The sequence below is a fragment of the Salminus brasiliensis genome, chromosome 18 (assembly GCF_030463535.1).
Source record: "Salminus brasiliensis chromosome 18, fSalBra1.hap2, whole genome shotgun sequence".
NCBI lineage: Eukaryota > Metazoa > Chordata > Actinopteri > Characiformes > Bryconidae > Salminus > Salminus brasiliensis.
In genome coordinates, this window is record NC_132895.1 from 9525507 (window position 1) to 9545652 (window position 20146).

The window sequence follows — 20146 nt, forward strand, 5'->3', positions numbered from 1 at the left end:
CCCAGGGGTTGGCTGTCGCTCCATCAATCTAGAGGAGTCTGTGCTTCGGGCCTTTATACTTCTTTCTTTACTGCATAGTATTGGGCATGGTGACTTTAGGTTAGGGTTAGTAATGGAGAAAATAGAGAAATCTTTGGATCCAACCGAACCTAAAGCGAACATGCATGTCCTATTAGGGTTGAACAACTATTTTAAGCTGTGTCCAGGTATTGTAATTAAATGGGTAAGTAAAATAAGGATTCTGTGACTTGTGGGCTTTGCAGCCTCCCAAGTCTGTCTTTCATTGTTTGTGCTTTTATTTGCTTTTATTTGATTATGAAGCTATTATTAAATCACCCATCAGGAGGAGGAAGACAAAAGCAGCTTTGTTTGAGTCTGCTCAGTATTTCTGTCCCAAGACGAATCAGGAACAAACAGCAAATCACAGTTTTTAGAGTAAAGGGAATTGAGGTTTATGTAGGAATCAGTTCACCAAATAAGAGATGCTTTTCCAGTTTAGGTTCAAAATATGAAGTGTATGCATCTGACCACACGGACAAAAACAAGGCCCACTGGAGCCAAATTTTATAGCCAGATGAGACAACAGGTCTTTGGAGGCACCAACCCCAAGAACACCAGTAACAACTGTTAAGCATGGTGATGGTAGCAACATGCTCTAGGGTTTATTTTCTGTTAGAGATGTGTGCTGTACTCTCATTCTGCCCCAGAAAGACAGTTCAAAGAAATCACTGAAGCCCAATAAGAGAGAGAAATGGTGTTTTCACACTAAAGCTTTTTTACAGATAAGACAGCGCTTGCTCTGAGAGTTTGATATGTTTGGTTAAGTGTAAAAGCTGTTCTAGCCCGAGCCCAGAAGCGACCCAAAGAAGCGATTTCTGGTCTTCCTGAAATCGGTGGTCTGGGGTTTGTTGTCTACCAGAAGCAGATTCTATTAGTCAAATATTGTTTAATTTACTTCAATCTTGGAATCAGAGAGTGCATTATTAATTGGTGTTGTCAGTCATGTTAATCACAACAATATTCTGTAATTAATCATGATTAATGGACATTAATCACAAGTTAAAATACTAGTTAGCATGTCTCTGAACTTTTGGGCCTAATAAACTGGCTCGAGGAATCTGTTTTTTTTTCTTATAATATCTAAGTGTAGTTTTGAGAACTTTAGCGAACACGACAAAGCTCAGACACAAAAGCTTTAATAGAGAAAATGCTTCAGCAACCTTTTACGAGAGAAATGGATGGATATATATAATGTATAATTGTTTTATATAAATTATTGTTATAATACAAATAAATTTCATTTGATTTGATCAACCATTTCACGAAAATGCGTTTATAAAAGTAAAATTTGAAATTACAGAGGCATGTAAAAGCGAACTTGTAGTCATGCAGTGTGAAACTACTTCCCTCTGTAATATCACTGTTTTTATATTACAATATGCTATGAAAAGGCAAGCTCCGCCCCTGACTGTAGCTTTGATTAGCCTTGATGTTTACTACTTATGAAAACACAGACACACACACACACACATACAAATGAAAAGACTGTGAAGTGTGAAGACTGTAAAGAAGAAAAGCAGATAAATAAATAATCTGCAGCTGCTGCCATTGCCTGCACTACAGTACAGTTACATAAGCGGCTTTGTTTAAGGAAACTTCAGCAGCTCCTCTACACTGTAAATGCGTGTATCTACGTGAGGTGCGTGTGTGTAGAGACCGGATGATGCAGCAGAGATATTAATGAGCACTGTGTGTCTGTGTGTGTGTGTGTGTGTGTGAGTGTGTATGTGTGAGTATGTGTTGTTACACCCCCTTTGACAGTGTGTCCTTGCCCAGTCAACACACGTAATCTTTGCTCTGGCACTGCACAGTAGGGAGTGTTTACAAGTTTGGTTCACATATCAGGGCTGGGGCACATGCACACACACACACACACATATATACTCTTGTTCAGCAAAGTCAACAGACTTTTTATAAATTCTCTTGGTTCTGGTCTGCTGTATTTAGAGAGAGATGTGATCTCTCTGCAAGCATCTTTACAAAGCTTTACTCAAACATGGGCTCAAATATGCGGCACTGTAATTAAGCCTTAGAGGTACCAAATCTCATTGGCAAGTGGATTGGTTTGGGGGAATCTTTGGATTCTAAGCATGCTGATCATTGTTTTTTTTTTTTTTTTGCTTCTTTAATATCGAATTAATGCCAAAAAAGGAAGCACCATTAGTACCACCTGCCTAATTTTGAGTAGCAACCAGAACAGTTCTAAGCATTCAAGGCATGGATTCCACAAAACCTCTGAAGGTGTCCTGTGGTATCTGACACAAAGATATTAGCAAAAGATCCTGAAAGTTCTTGGAATACTTTTGGTAGGTACTGACCACTGCTTACCAGAAAAAAAAAAAAAAACACAAGACCTGCCTGATATTTTGGAGATGTTCTGACCCAGTCGTCTAGCCATCACAGTTTGGCGCTTTTAAAAGTGTCTCAGATTCTGATGCCTGCCAGTTTTTCCTGCTTCCAGAACATCAAGGTCAAGAAATGACTGTTCATTTGCTGACTAAAATATCCACCCCTTGACAGATGCCAATATTTGCAGGCACTGTGGAGAAATGTCTCCATGACTGTAAAGTAGAATTGTAGAGTACAACAGTTAAAGTAGCAAGCTATCACAACAGAGGTTTAGCCTCAACAGCCTCAAACAGCAAGGAGAAATACAAGAAGCTGACGTAAACATATTGCTAACTTTGGTACAGCTGGTGTTTTGGCAGATCTGACCCACTCCTTATCTCACCTACCCACATTTAGTACCGTCCAAATGAAGTCCAACAGAGAAAAAATAACAGTGTGGATAGCGAGAACATTTAGGAACCGAGTTAAAAGGGAGAACATTGTAGATCAGTGTGGATAGGAATAACGAGCTAGAGCAGTTTGAGTGATGACGAACATTCTAAAACAGTATGAATGGGGAGATCCTTCAAGAACCAAGAGAACCAAGAGAATACAGAGAACATTCTAGAATAGTGTAAATGGGGAGAATATTCTAGAACCAAGTGAATAAGGAGAACATTCTAGAACAGTGCAAATGAGGAGAATATTCTAGAACAATGTAAATGGGGAGATCTTTTAAGATACCAAGAGAATACCTAGAACATTCTAGAACAGTGCAAATGGGGAGAATATTCTAGAACAGTGTAAATGGGGAGAAGGAACTAGAGCAGTGTGAGTAATGGGGAACAGTCTAGAACAGTATGAATGAGGAGATCATTTAAGAACCGAGTTAATAAGGAGAATATTGCAGAACATGTTGGAGTGGGGAGAGTGATGGAGAACATTCAAAAACAACAAGAGAACAATCTAGAACAGTAAAGTGTTCGTCCAGTACTGGGTGTAATGCCTGATTACTGTTATGTCCATGCTCCCTCACCCATTCATAAGCTCTGTAATTACACAGCTGGCCGAGGTAGTGGACAATGGTGTGGCACTGCGATGAGGCCAATTTTTTTGCGCATCTCCATCTACTATTGCCTTCACGGCATTGTAACAGCAGTCACATCACCTTGAGACTTTTCCATCTTCAGATGATGATGAAAGTGAGATGGAGTGGAGGGCGGTGTTGTGTTTAGATTAAGGACATGCCTCTCATTCTTTTCCATTCTTGCTTATTCCTGTCTTGTCTCTCCCCTGTGTGCTTTCATTCTTTACTCTATCTGTCTTTGTTTTCCCCCACCGCATCTCTCCGCACATCTTCATCTCTCGCTTCCTCCCTCTGTCCTCTGCCTCACTGACCTCTAGCTTTCTCTCCCCATCTCTCCAGGTGCATGTAGTGGCTGCTGAGTGGATGGGGCAGGGGGGCTTGTGAGAGCCATCAAGGGACGCTGACAAGGGACGTAGTGAGAGTTTAGAGGGGCCAATGGCGGGATAAATTTGGTGGTCCGATAGGGCACAGACAATTGATCTGTCAAGTGTGAATAAGGGAAGATGCTCTAAATTAGAGAGGTGAATGTATGGAGCTGGATAGAGAGAGACCGGGTTAGAAAAGAGTGTGTGTGTGTGTGTGTGAGAGAGAGAGAGAGAGAGAGAGAGAGAGAGAGAGAGAGAGAGAGAGAGGGGAATGGGTGCATCTACCTCTAGTTCTATGGTGTGTTTGTCTTCGTCTCTCTGTGAACCCATCAATCCTGGTTAGGGAATACCAGGCCCAAAGGAGGAGAGGAAGACAAGCAATTCCCCAATCAAAAAGCTCCCCTGCTATCTCTCTCTCTCTCTCTCTCTCTCTCTCTCTCACTCTTTTCTCACCCCGTATTTTCTCAGCACAGCAAACCACAGCTCCCACCAAACACCACAGTTCTAATGCTGGTAGTTATTTTTGGTTATCCTCACTAAAAACTGACATAAAAAACAGTGTGAATGGAGGAGAACGTTTTAGGACAGTGTAAATAATGGTGGGATTGAACCGTCTAGAATAGAATGAGTTGGGGAGAACATGCTAAAGCAATATGACTGGGGAGATGATTCTAATACACCTATCTTCAGGGTTTACTGACATTCTGTGCTGGGAAGGTAGGGTACAGGTGGGCAGCGGTTAGCGGATCTCCCCGGCTATAGTGCTGCGTCGGGACCTCCCATCTGTCCCAGCACCCAGCCACTAAATTCCTTAGTGAAGCAGAGTGGCAATGGGTGCCAGATGTAAGGGGGCAGCCACTCCCCCAATTGCAGCTTTAGCTTTAGCTCACCAGGCTTAGCTTTAGCTTGCCACATTGCTAAGATTTGAAGATGTCATGTTAGACTTGTGATTGGTCAGCGGTGTGGTGATGTCCACTGGACCCACTTTTAGGACCGCCCATTTTACATTGAGAGGAGAGCAATTACTGGTGAAATACAGCAGACATTTACATGATATCCACGTGGAGGTTCCTCAACTGTTGTAATCGGAAGGACCTCAGAATTCTGTTCCTGAAGAATCTTATACTTATTAACAGTGCAAAGCTTTTTTCCCAGATCCAGGTCTACTTGCTTTGCGAGTTCAGTGCATTTTGTCAAGTGTATAAGCTGTTTTTTAACTCTGGTCCTCCTGAAATTCCCTTTAAGCGAACTCTGTTGCAGTCTGCTGCAGGTGTGGGAGCTGTCCACTCCTGGAGCTGCGTGTGGGGTTGTGTGATTGGTTCACTTTGTCTCTGAACTGCTTCGACTTATCGCCTGCACGGCTACAAACCAGCCTCTCGTTTGCAGGTGTTCCTGCACAGTGAAATGCCATTGCCATAGAAAACGCTGTTCTTGCTACTGTTGCTTGCATAAGTGTCTGTATCCAAGGAAAATAATGAAAATCATAAGCGGATGAAACTAGGTCCTACTATTTTGCAAAAATGCCCTCAGAAACGTGATGTTTGGAATTGCACAGACAATCCATGGTTCATATGGAATTCTTGTGTGTAAAAGCAAACCAGCGATAATGAGCACCACCCTCAAACAAGCCCAGAATCAGCCCTGTGTCTTGTGTTTAGGGGAATAATGTTTTATAATATATAAATATATAAAATATATATATTTTATATATTATAATATATAATATATCAAATATAATATATTTTTTTTAATCAAATATGATTCACGCTAAAATTACTTATAATTTTTTATCATATGTAATACCACAGATGTGTACTGCTCATACCAGATTTTTAAAAATCAGTTAGAATTCTGTATGTAATTTTCTGGGGCATGCAGTACACAGATAATCCACCAGGGGCAGAAAACACATGTTCATGTATGTAATTAATTGTTATTTATTTATTAGATATATTAATATTATTTATATATTATTTTTTATATATTTTTTGAAGATAACCATTCTTGAATTATTGCACTGATGTTGCAACGGTCTCAAAAACTCAAAAAAAGAGATGATACACTTGGCTTTGAAGGATTAAATATTGACCAGTGTCGCAATAGCAAATATAAAAGCTCACATAAATGGGAGGAGCAGGAACTGGACAGCTGAAGAGTAACAGCAAGAAAAGTGTCATTTTTGAAAACTCCTAAGAAGGCAAGGTGTCCTCAAACTTTTGATGTGTAGTGTACGTCAGCAACTCCAGATATCAACTCTAAACGTCAGCGCAGTGCTCTGGGGTGAAGGCCCGCAGGGGGAGGGTCCAGCGTTTATGAAAGGCGGTGGAGCCCGGACTCCTCTGGGTCCTGTAGGACTGTCAGCGCTCATCGAGGTGCGCTATTAAATATGACACTTAAGAATGGGAGTCACCCCGACATCTACTGGTAATGGAGACGGTGATTTAAGACGACAGGGACGTAAAAAAAGAAAGAGAAAAAAGAAAGTGGAGCACTACCTCCTCTGCTCTCGCTGTCGGCGGGCTTCACCTGGATCGGCCTGTTCATCTGCGCACAGCCAGAAGGGGGATGGACGGATAGACAGACACACATAGAGAGAGAGAGAGAGAGAGAGAGAGAGAGAGAAAAAAAGAGAGAGAGAGCGAAATTTGAGATTAGAAATTTGAGATTAAACATAAAGGGGCAGTTTTACATATTGTACAGTTCAGATTTATCTGACACAGCCTTACTACAGAGAACACGCGAGAGGGGGAGATAGAGACAGAGAAAGTGAAAAAGAGAGAGGGGGGGACAGAGACTGAAAGAGTGACAGAGCAAGAAAGTGATGAGAAAGGATCAGCGAAGGCAAAAAGATAAGAAATAATGAGAGAGAGAGAGAGAGAGAGAGAGAGAGAGAGAGAGAGAGAGAGAGAGAGAGAGGGAAAGAAACAGAGAGAGAGAGAAAGAAACAGAGAGAGAGAGAAAGAGAGAGAGAGGAGAGAGAGAGAGAGAGAGAGAGAGAGAGAGAGAGAAAGAGAGAGAGAGAAAGAGAGAGAGAGAAAGAGAGAGAGAGAGGAGAGAGAGAGAGAGAGAGAGAGAGAGAGAGAGAGAGAGAGAGAAAAAAAGAGAGAGAGAGCGAAATTTGAGATTAGAAATTTGAGATTAAACATAAAGGGGCAGTTTTACATATTGTACAGTTCAGATTTATCTGACACAGCCTTACTACAGAGAACGCGCGAGAGGGGGAGATAGAGACAGAGAAAGTGAAAAAGAGAGAGGGGGGGACAGAGACTGAAAGAGTGACAGAGCAAGAAAGTGATGAGAAAGGTTTAGCGAAGGCAAAAAGATAAGAAATAATGAGAGCGAGAGAGAGAGAGAGAGAGAGAGAGAGAGAGAGAGAGAGGAGAGAGAGAGAGAAAGAGAGAGAGAGGAGAGAGAGAGAAAGAGAGAGAGAGGAGAGAGAGAGAGAGAGAGAGAGAGAGAGAAAGAGAGAGAGAGAGAGGAGAGAGAGAGAGAAAGTGTGTGAGATAGAAAGATACAGAAAAAGAGAGAGTAAGAAAGAGAAAGCGAGGCTGAATGATAGAGTTGCAGAAAGAGAAAGAAAGTGAGAAAAAGAGAAAGAGAAGAAAAGAGAGAAAGAGATACAGAGAAAGTGAGAGAAATAGAAAGAGGGACAAAGAGAGAGAGACAGAGAAAGCACACGTGAGAGAGTAAAAGAGAGTAAGAGATAGACAGAGTGAGGCTGTGGTTTTACTATATACAAAACAGCATGTCAAATATATGCAGACAGACGTGTATGTGTGTGTGTGTGTACATGCACAAATGAATGAATGAATGTGTGTGAATGAACAGCTGTGTGTGTGCATGCACAGGTGTGTGAATAGTTAGTTAATGCATGTGTGTGGTCAGGTATATGTACATATATAAGTGTGTGTGTGTGTGTGTGTGTGTGTGTGTGTGTGTGTGTTTGAGTGAAAATGTGCACAACTGAGTGCATTTGGACACATTGGTGAGGGTGCGGGGGTGGTCTTATTTGTAGCAGACATATTGTGTGTGTGTATGTGTGAGTGTTTATTAGTCTATGTGTGTGTGTGTGTGTCTAATCTGCAGTGTGTGGTCAGCGGTGTGAGGAAAGCCGGCCGGTGCTCCGAAAGAGTTTCATTTTTTCATTTTTTTAGGCCGTCACTCGCGGCAGGTTCCCGACCAACCCCACTCGGCTCAATAATGCATGCACGCCGTGAACCGGCCGCCACCAATCAATTTTTAATAATGCCAATCGCCACGGTGATGGCGGGGAGGGGAGAGGCGGGGCCAACACACCATCAACCACTGAAGGGTAACAGAGCATAGAGAGAGAGGGAGAGATGAAAGGAAGTGAGAGAGAGTGAATATGAAAGAGAGACATATGAAGCAAATAGAGAGAGAGCGAGAGAGGGAAAGAAAGAAGGGTCAGGACAGAGAGAGATACTCTATATGTCCAAATGTTTGTGGACACCACTTCTAATTATAAGTAGCTGAATATTGCTGACCCAGATGTGCAAATGCACACACACAGCTTGTCTAGTCCCTGTAGAGAAGTACTGCCAATAGAATAGGACTCACAGGAGCAGATAAACATGAAGCTATTGGCACCATGCTGCCTAATGCCAGACGTGGACTAAAGGGGTTTAAGGACCCCAGCATTGAGCTGTGGAGCAGTGGAAGAACTGTGTTCTCTGGAATGATGGATGGTGCTCCATCCAATACTTTTGGGATAAGTTGGGGGACAAGGTGGAGTGGTGATCATAAAAACAGCAATATTTCTCCAAGGTTTAGTATAAAGTCTTCCCTGGACAGTAGAGACAATCAGGAAGAAACAATGAATGAGCAGGTGTCCCAAAACTTTTGTCCATATAGAGTATACAGAAGGAAGGACAGTGAGACTAGGATAAAGAGAAAGAAAGAGAGAATAAAAAAGAGAGGAAAGGGAGAGAGAGAGAGAGAGAATAAGTATCAGGTCTTATAGAGTGAATGTAGAGAGGGTGTAGGAGTGTGTTTCTGCATATAGATGATATGTTCAAATCTTAAATAAAATCTGCCACAGACTGAAACAATCATACTACAGTTCATACTAAATACATGAATTACAATTACACACTCACACACACACACACACACACACACACACACTCACACTCACACACACACACACACACACACACACACACACATACACACTCTTCAGGTTCTGTTCCCTCTGTGGAGACTTAAGCAGCATGATTTGACTGTTGGACCAATGCTTGAACCCTCAGATGTCTACAGCTACTGTTTTTTCTGATAGGGTTGGGCGGTATAATGGTAATAAGGGTCCTTCCTCACTATTTTAACAGATTTTGCTGTAGTTTGTAAACACTGTTTCAGTTTAGGTCTGCACATTGTCCATATATGGAAACTCAATCCAGAAACAGACCATTTTTAATTGATTGCCTTTGTAATGTCACCAAAATCTACATATATTTACATATGCTGATTCAGCTTGTAGTAGTTTATCCTTGCCGATTCATACTGAAGTTTTTTCAGCTCAGACTGCTCAGACTATAGACTGGTCTTGTTGAGTTATAACACCAGTTTCTTTTATTTTTTATTACATTTTTAGAGTAATGTGTCTAGAAGGCACAGCAACGGATCTCAGGAACAAATGAAAATACAACAGAAATGTTGAATAGAAATTTACTGTAATTCTACCTATAACAAATGGTGTTTGTGTTGTAACTGCTGTGTAAGGTTTTGGTCAGAGAGAGCTCCGTACAATCACACAATGCACAGCAGCAACACAGGAGCTTTCACTCAGGTCCTTTAGATGCGATACAAAGATGTCCCCATCTGGGAGCCGAGCTAAAAGCGAACTTTGGGGCCTCTCACTACATAAAGTTCACTCGTTTTCAGACCTAATCACACACACACACACACACACACACACACACACACACACACACACACACACACACACACATAATTCCCTCTCTTCCATCTACCTCTTTTATCGTGAGTAAAGCCTGGCTAACGTTTTTAATGTGTTTTGATGCATTATTTATTTCACCATGGTTGCTGATAGCACAGGAGAAAGGGGGAGGGGCAAGAGAGAGAGAGAGAGAGAGAGAGAGAGAGAGAGAGAGAGAGAGAGAGAGTGTGTGTGGGGGGGTAGATCAGGACATAGATCGGGGAGCAGAGCAAGGTCACACACTCACCCCCCCCCCCCCCCCACACACACACACACACTCCCAGCAGGCCCTACCTCACATACATTTTAATGTTTGCCTCTGACTGGTACAAATGGACTGTGCTGGATGTGTGCTAATTGTATTCCTCCTACTGGAACTCACCCAGGAGAGACAAACCTACTGGCCCTAAAGCATTTTACCTCTAGAGACACACGCACACACACAGACCCACGTGTTGGTTTTACTATATGTAGTGAGGACTGCCATTGATTTTTGTATTTTTGTAGTCAAATAATGAAAAATCTTCCCTTAACCATAACCATAACTCTAAACATACTAACACCAGTCTTAACGATAATCATAGGACCCCCCTTCTAACTCTATATTAACTCCATATTAACCTTAACCCTAATAATAAATAATAAATTCTATACCTAACCTTACTAACCAATTTCTTAAACATACCTATTCTAAACATAACCATACTAACCCTAAACCTAACTCAACTACCCTCAATCTTAACCATAACCATACTAACCCTAAACCTAACTCAACTACCCTCAATCTGAACCATAACCATACTAACCCTAAACCTAACTCAACTACCCTCAATCTGAACCATAACCATACTAACCCTAAACCTAACTCAACTACCCTCAATCTGAACCATAACCATACTAACCCTAAACCTAACTCAACTACCCTCAATCTTAACCATAGTTTTACTAACCCTAAACCTAACTCAACTACCCTCAATCTTAACCATAGTTTTACTAACCCTAAACCTAACTCAAGTACCCTCAGTCTTAACGATAACAATACTAATCCCAAACCCCATCTAACTAACCCTAATCTTAAACATAACTTCAATCAGACTAACCCTAAGCTAACACTAATCCTAACAATAAGCCCAGCCAAATTAACCCTAAACCTAACTCAACTGACACTAATCTTAACCATAACCCAAACCATACTAACCCTAACTCAACCGACACTAATCTCAACCATAACCCAAACCATACTAACCCTAACTCAACTGACACTAATCTCAACCATAACCTAAACCATACTAAACCTAACTCAACCAACACTAATCTCAACCAGAAACCCAACCATACTAAACCTAACTCAACTGACACTAATCTCAACCATAAACCCAACCATACTAAACCTAACTCAACTGACACTAATCTCAACCATAAACCCAACCATACTAAACCTAACTCAACTGACACTAATCTCAACCATAAACCCAACCATACTAAACCTAACTCAACTGACACTAATCTCAACCGTAACCCCAACCATACTAAACCTAACTCAACCGACACTAATCTCAACCGTAACCCCAACCATACTAAACCTAACTCAACCGACACTAATCTCGATCGTAACCCAAACCATACTAACCCTAACTCAACCAACACTAATCTCAACCATAAACCCAACCATACTAAACCTAACTCAACCGACACTAATCTCAACCGTAACCCGAACCATACTAAACCTAACTCAACCGACACTAATCTCAATCGTAACCCAAACCATACTAACCCTAACTCAACCAACACTAATCTCAACCATAACCTAAACCATACTAAACCTAATTTAACTGACACTAATCTCAACCATAACCTAAACCATACTAAACCTAACTCAACCGACACTAATCTCAACCGTAACCCCAACCATACTAAACCTAACTCAACCGACACTAATCTCAACCGTAACCCCAACCATACTAAACCTAACTCAACCGACACTAATCTCAACCAGAAACCCAACCATACTAAACCTAACTCAACCAACACTAATCTCAACCAGAAACCCAACCATACTAAACCTAACTCAACCGACACTAATCTCAACCGTAACCCCAACTATACTCGAGTATCCAAAAGCTCTCTTTTTTAGTGTTTTTGCAAAAACACATGAATTTGTGCTGAACACAAAAGCCTGTTTAAAATAACCTGAAGTCTTGTCCTTACTACTAGATTTTGGATCATTGCTGTGAAGATTGGATTGCATTTAGCCACAAGAGTGTTAGTGAGATCAGGATGTTGGAGGATCACCACCCAACCTCATCCCAAAAGTATTGGATGGAGGTACTTCTCTATCGGGGCTAGATAAGCTGTGTGTGTGTGCATTTGCACATCTGTGTCAGCAATTAGTGCAACTTAAATAAGCTGAATGCATTTATTAGAAGGGGTGTCCAAAAACATTTGGACATGTAGTGAACACACAAACACTCATTGTAGTGGAGTATGTGAGTTCTGCTGAGTTGGGCCAACCTCGAGTACTTACTGCAGTGACAGACAGATGGCAGCATTGAGCAAGACAGAACACAGACACACACACACACACACACACACACACACACACACACAGCAAGTAGCTCCACATTACTATTGTAAAAGGGAGAAAAATTCTCCACGCCTTGATTTCACACAAAGAAACACAGAGGAACACATGCAGAGACAAACACTTACACACACACACACACACACACACACACACACACAGACTCTCGTATACAAAGCTTACACACACACACACACACATCCATCACGACTCCCACAAACTGCATGCAAATATCATGCACACTCAATTGCACAGCCATTCCAGCGCATGAATAGAAAATTGCACAACACACACACACACCACACACACCATCGTCTCACTCACATTTTGCACACACACACACACACACTTTGCCAGCAGCACTTCTTTCTGTCCAGCCGTGCTGTATGAATCTCTATGAAGCTGAACGGCCTTGGTCAGGGCGTGCTCCACAGAGCCAGGCTATAGATTATGTAACTGTGGCCACATACACACACGCACACATACACACACACACACACACACACACACACACACACACACTCCACTAAGTAAAGGGCCAGGGAAATGGGCATGCAGCGCTCAGGAGCGTGAGATACACACAGCGGCCTTGTTGTCACCAGCGGCTCTCTCGTCTCTCATCACCTTCCAGCACAGCACGGCAGAAACACGCTGTTAGCAGACCACCACTAAATCCCCCAGCAGCAGCTAGAGCCACATCACTCTCTCCCTCTCTCTCTGCCTGTGTGTGTCCATGGCTTTATCGCTTGCAGGATGTTTTGGTACATGCAGATTTTATTAACCCGTTCATGTCCAACAACAGAAGGGAGAAACCCCACAGAGCATCTTCAGATTGGTCTAAAGTGATGATAACATGCATAGCTAAACCATATATGAATATCTAACAGCTGACTTTTGAACTACATGTCCAGATGTTTGTGGACACCCCTCCAAATAAATGCATTCATCTATTGCTGACACCGATGTGCAAATGCACACACACACACACACATAAAAACACACACACAGGGATTGTATAGCTCCTATAGAAAAGTACTGCCAATAGAATAGGACTCTCTGAAGCAGATAAACATTAACCTATTGGCACCATGCCATAGGGCTATAAAGCCACCCTGCATTGAGCTGTGGAGCAGTGGAAGAACTGTGTTCTCTGGAATGATGGATGGTGCTCCATCCAATACTTTTGGGATGAGTTGGGGAGTTGGGGATGATGAGGTGGGGTGGTGATCATCCAACATCCTGAGCTCACTAACGCTCTAGTCGATGAATGTAATCAAATCCTCACAGCCGTGCTCCTCCAAAAGTCTTCCCCGGACAGTAGAGACAGTTACTCCAGTAAAGGATTACCAAGACTATGACTGACTGAAAAAATAAGCGAGCTCGGAGAACACACTGACCAAAAGAAACACAGACAGCAAGTTTAAACTTGTACTAAAGGAAACTCTTACAAGCTGTATTTTAGTGCTGATCATAAAGGCCTTGTGTGATTCCACAGGAGCTATTTCTCACTTTAAGCTGTCAGAGAAGTCCTGTCAAAAGTGCAGCTTCTAACCTTTCAATCAATATCCGTTATGAGTTTGTAAGTAGAAGAGGAGATAATTCACCACAATTGAAAGATACTGTTGTGCAGTCTCGTTTTGCAGGATGAAAGAAGGTCACAAGGGCAGATGCAAAGGCATTGATACAGCACACAAGTTGAATGGGAAAGTAATTAAGGATAGGGGGGAGATGTCAAGAGACCTGATGCTTTGGTACGAAGCCAATAACCAAATTCTAACAATGTGAAGGTACCAGTTTTCTATGTTACGGAAAGTAACCGAAACTACCAGAGCCATCACAGATTGTGATTTCTCCAGAACTGATGGGGGCGGTATAATAAGTCTGCACATGTAGGGAGGAGAAAGAAGAAGAAGAAGAAGAAGAAGAAGTAAGGTAACCACCACAACAACACAGCGTTGAGAAAGGCGCCGGGAGTTGGTCGAATGATGCACGCCATGATGGCTCACAACCAGTGACATTAGCGTTCTGTGTGTGCAGCAGTCTCTGCTAGTCTAATCTACTTATACTAACCTTAACACCTAGAAGCGCTAAGCTCCAGTCGTCTGACCGCTGTGATTACCAGTGCCGTGTTGGTTTTACCTTCTTAAAGCGCAGTTTGGTTCGGTTTGACCATTGAACTGAACCCTGTCGTGTTAGTTTTACTGTGGTTTTGTCTTTTTCAGTTTTAGTTTGTTGGTCAAAACACAGTTGAGTCTATACAAGGAAGCTGTTACTGACATCTAACGGTTGTCATGTCACTGCTCTTCTTGTTCTAGTTACCAGTTTTACCTGTTTGTCCAGACTGATGTTTAATGTCCAGACTGGGTGAGACTGTTGACATGATGTGCATAGCCATAACATTAAAACCATCTACCTAATATTGTGTAGGTCCCACCTTGTGCCATCTATACATGACACATGGACTTCACAAGACCTCTGAAGGTGTCCTGTGGTATCTAGCGCCAAGATGTTAGCAGCAGATCCTTGGTGGAGTGGGGCCTCACAAATTACATGGGCACCCAAGACCATGTCATCGGTTCACTGGATGTCCTTCCTTGGGCCACTGTTGGTAGGTACTTACCACTACATTCCCAAAAAAAAAACCCAAAAAAACCCACAAGATGTTCCTGATGTTTTGTAGATGTTCTGACCCAGTCGTCTTGCCTTCACAATCTGACCCTTCAAGAACTGCTGCCTAATATATTCTTGAAAAGTGCCACTGGAAGATGTCAGTGGTGTTAATGTTATGTGCAGCAAACTGACTGTAGATGACTGTAGATTTCTAAAGGGTCAAACAAAGTTTGAAGCTGCTGTTGCCAACTTTTCTACTTTTCAGAGAAAACACTCCAACTTCTTCCTCACAAAGAAAACAAGCAAGGAGAAGAAAACAACCCATCCAGGTGTTGGAAAGGCTGCAGGAACGCTGGGCTGCTTTGTTGTACAGTCAGGACAACAGAGGCAGAAGAACAAATACTAAATAAAAAACATAAAGATAAATTATGAATCTGTGCAGTCTGCACCGCTCCAGCTCTCCCTCTCAGACACAAGTATCTCTAACACGACTGTATCATAAATCAGGGCAGGACCAGCACAGTCGGAGCACAGCTGAATCCCCCGTAAACACACATGCACTTGATTAGTCTGTGTCACCATGTTTTGCCCTGCACGAAGTAGAGCAGGTGATGCCTGAGAACCCGGAGTAACAAATACTGCAGGAGTGAGAGCAGATGAGCCGCCTGACTCCGACATTAAGCCCAGTCTGCCGCCGCACTATCGCGTTCCACCTCCTCAGTTCTTCCTCCTCCTCTCTCCGTTTCCACGCCTCTGCTTAATTCTTACCGCTGCACACAGGTGTCGGCTAAAATTTGGATTCTTCTGAATTATTAAACCACTGCTGCGCCCATAACTCACACTCATTACACCCCTCTCTCTCTCTATCTCTCGCCCGCCCTCTCTCTCTCTCCTTTTTCTTCTCTTTTGTTCTTCTCTTTTTCACCTCTCTTTCTTTCTTTCACCCTTTGTACTTTGTCTTGAACTTTCTCTCCTCTTTTCTTTCTTCTCTCTCTCTCATTGCTCCCTTTGCTTCTTTTGCAATCTTTCAGCCTTCTCTCCTATCTCCCTCCAATCTTTTCTTTTCTCTCTTTCTGTTTCTCTCTCCCCCATTTTCCACCCTGTTCTCTCCCTTTCTTTCTTTGTATTTCTTTCTTCCCTCCTTTATTTTTTTTCTTTTGTCTCTTACTGTGTTTGTTTTTTTCTTTCTTTCAATCCCCCTTTCTTTCTTTTTTCTCTTTTATCTCTTCCATTCTCTCCCCTTTTCTCTCCTTAATTTCCTTTCTATCTCTCCCTTTCTTTCTTCCTTTCTTTCTCCTATATCTCTCCGTCTTTTCCTTTCTTTCTTTTTTATCTGTTCCTTTCTTTCTCTTTTATCTCTCTCTTTCTCTCTTCCTTTCTTTCTCTTTTATCTCTCTCTTTCTCTCTTCCTTTCTTTCTCTTTTATCTCTACCTTTCTTTCCTCCTTTCTTTCTCTTTTATCACACCCTTTCAATCTTCATTTCTTTCTCTTTTATCTCTCCCTTTCTTTCTTTGTATTTCTTTCATCCGTCCTTCCTTTCTCTTTTTTATTTCTTTCCTTTTTTACTCTTTCAATCCCTTCTGTTTTTCTTTCCTTCATTTTCTTTATATCTCTTCCTTCCGTTCTTTCTCTTTTATCTCTTTTTATCTCTCCCTTCCTTCCTTCCTTCCTTCCTTTCTTTCTTTCTTTCTTTCTTTCTTTCTTTCTTTCATTTATCTAATCCTGTCTGTTTCTTTCACCCCTTTCTTTCTCCTTTATCTCTCCCTTTTTCTTTCCTTTATTTCTTATCTCTTTATTCCTTTCATTTTCTTTCATCCCTCCCTTTCTTTCTTCCATCTTTCTTCCATTTCTTTTCTTTCTTTCTCCCTTTCTCTCAAGTTCAAGTTCATGGCTGTCAAACACAAATGAACAGACAAACAGGATGTACTGTATGGACACACATTGTAAATACAATGAGAGATAACTGCTAACACTATCTCTCTCTCTCTGTCTTCCTCTCGTTCTCTCATTGTCTCTTTTACTCTCTTTATCAGTTATTCCCCATTTCTTCCTCTCTACTTTCTCTCATCTCCTTGTCTCTCATCTCTATTACTTTTTCTCTCTTTCTCTATTCAGTTCGGTGAGCTTTATTGGCATGACCATATTTAGATACAGCACTGCCAATCTGTCTTTCTCCCTCTCTCTCACCCCCTCTCTCTCTCACTCTGTCGTTACTGGAGTGTGTCCTAAGGTAAGTCTTTAAACAGGCCGGGGCCGGCGCTCCTCGTAACCTTCGCAGAATGACATGCAGCACAGCGCCTTAAACTCTTACGACTCCTTCCACCTCCCCATGCAGCCGGCGAGTGCTGCCTGCTGTAAACCCCGCACTTCATCCAAAAACGCTCCGCACCTCGAGAGCTTCCAAAGGGTTCAATTAAATGATCAAGAAGTGTAAAATATTACATGCATTCGGAGGCGCCCCCATAAATTGTGTCAAATGAAAATGAGACAACTTTACAAGAGTGGGTGAAAATGAGAGAACTTCTCCCGGGGCTTGACTGAGCGTGACCTTGCTTTGCATAGCGGCCTCGGGATAACAGCTGCATTCTAAAACACCCGCCTCATTATTCACTGCGTATGACAATATCACCACTATAAAGAATACGGCACCTCAAATACACTGAATTACAGACTGTCAGAAGTAGGCCTCAGTCACGACTCTGCTTGACCGCTGAGTTATGACCGTTCTATTAGGCTTTTTTCATTAAACCTGCTCATAATGTCACAGTTATCACCAGTGATAACAAAAGCATGTTGTCAGTCCAAATTAATTATCTTTCACTTATAGTTTATTGAAACAAACAGAGGAATGTCAGACACGCAGCCTCTACACTTTTAATTCATACCATATTAATGTTTAAAAGTAGGAGAGGAGATCATTTGGACAGATGTAAAGTCAGGCCAACTTAACAGAATAAAGTAAATGATTATACAGCGTTTTTTGAGTTACCTCAACTTAGTTTAGTTCAACGTTTTCCTAACTTACTTTTTTCTGTTCTACATCTTAGTTTACATACTGAATTGAGCCTCAAAAACATTAGTAAATGAGCTGCAGCTGAAACAGATTTAATACTTTGGAAGATGTTTAGCCTGTGGCTCCGCCCCATAGTTTTTTTTTTTTTTTTTACTGCCCCATCATATGATACACGTTCCCAGACTGGGGGCGTTTGGCGGTGGAGCCCTTTGAGCCCTTGCTGGGATTTGAACTTTAGATCTCCTCTAAAGTTAGACTGTAGGGCCGGTCTAGAGCTGTGAAATTACACTTCAAAAAAACACTGTTCTGAGTAATAATAATAATAACATAATAATAATAATAATAATTTATAACTTTCTGTTTTTTCTCGTACACAGAAATGTACATGACTTCATGGCTCTGGAGTGGTGCAACTGTCTAACTGCCTGCTTATCAAGAGACTCATTTGTTTGAATCCCATCAACACCACAGCCCTCCATGGTCAGAATGGCTCAGCGGTCTAATGGACTACCACTATGACCTGAGGGGCACATGCACCTGAGACCAATTGCTATGCTCTCTCCAGGTGGGTAGACGGCGCTCTGTCCCCATTATCTCTCTTAAGCGCTGTTTGTCGGGCACAGCTAGTGCTAAGGGGAGTCACAAACAAGTGGGTTAATTGGCAGTTTCAAATTGGGAGAAAAGGGGGAAAAATGTATAAAGAAAAAACTGGAAAATGATGCTTGAAATTGTGCCATCAATCCACGGTTCGAATGGGACTGAAACCAAACAATAAGCAAAATCGCCAATCACCAATATTTCACCAGCAGTAAACACTCTTTACAAATTTGATATATTTTAATCGCAAAAAAAGCCCAGGTATAGAGGTCAAGCTGCAGATTATTCTTAATTTACTGTACGTGTTAACCTTAAACTCTCCCTCTATATAATAACAACACCAGCCTATTAGACCATATAACGATAGTTGATTGTAAACAGCCAAAGGACACGCCATACCTCTTTAGTGTCATCACACTGCTCCCTCAAACTTCACACAATGCAAACAACAACAACAGTGTAATAATAAGAAGACATTAGAGTGGGAGATGAAGTCATTAGACCTGGGCTAATGCATTAGCAAGTCAGATCATACATCTCCAACAGACCCTCTCCTACCAATCGCTGCATAATTACACATATGAAAGCAATAAACATCGAACTGCCTCTGGTGATTACGGCACAGACAACAAAGACACAACATTTACCTGACCACACACACACACACACACTCGAGTTTGCATAGTTTTTATTTTTGCTTTTTATTCTTTGTTTCTTTCGTTTATTGTTGTTTGTTCTTCTTTCCAAGAGTTTTATTTCTTTTAATCTTTATTTATTTCTTTTTCTTTTTTCTTTGGTTCTGTTTATTTTATTTATTTTTTCCTACATTTGTACTATCTCTGTTTTTTTTTCTTTCATCCATCCTTTTCTTTTTCCTTTCATTCAGTTTCTATTGTTTTTGTTCTTTCTTTCTTTCTTTTTCATTTTTTAAATGTTTTTTTGTTCTATGTTCTTCCATTAATTTGTTTTTCTTTCTTTCTTTCTTTCTTTCTTTCTTTTCTTATTTTGTTTTTCCTACTTTTTTCTTAGTATAATTTCTTAGTTGGACAAGCTAAGCTGGCCATTTAGAAGTCATTCCGGCTGATGTTTGAAGGTCAGAGCACAGACTTTGTTAAACTTTTCCAGGCGTTGGTGGAATCACATCCTTGTTTTTTTTTTTTTTTTTTAGCAAAATACTAACTTCTCTAGCTTTGAGAAGAGATGGCGTGTAAATGAAAGCTCTGTTGCTGTTTATGACACAGGGTTGTTAAGATTTTCCTGGTGAGAATTTGATATGGGTTATTATTGTTCATTTTCCTGTTGTTCTCTTTTTTGTAAAACACAGTCCTGGGTAAGGTTTTGGCACAAAATGTGTTTCTCCAATACTAATTCAATCAAAAAGGTGTGTAAAAGTTTTTCTTTCTTTCATTCAGTTTCTTTCTTTATTTTCTTTGTTAATTTAATTTTTTGTTTATTTTCCTTTTTCTTTCATTCATTCTTTCTTATTTCCTTAATTCGCTCTTTCTGTCTTTCTTTCTGTTCTGTTGTCATTCTTTCCTTATTGTTCTT

General features: G+C 41.2%; 1 protein-coding gene across 6 annotated transcripts in view; it reads right to left on the minus strand.

Annotated features, from left to right (window-relative positions):
* Positions 1-20146, minus strand: part of celf4 (CUGBP, Elav-like family member 4) — a 111680-nt gene that overhangs the window by 20038 nt on the left and 71496 nt on the right. For all 6 annotated transcript variants that reach the window (XM_072662040.1, XM_072662037.1, XM_072662036.1 and 3 more), the window contains exon 3: positions 6336-6384. In XM_072662040.1, coding sequence (XP_072518141.1) covers positions 6336-6384 — 49 coding nt within the window. The remainder of the gene's footprint in view (positions 1-6335; positions 6385-20146) is intronic.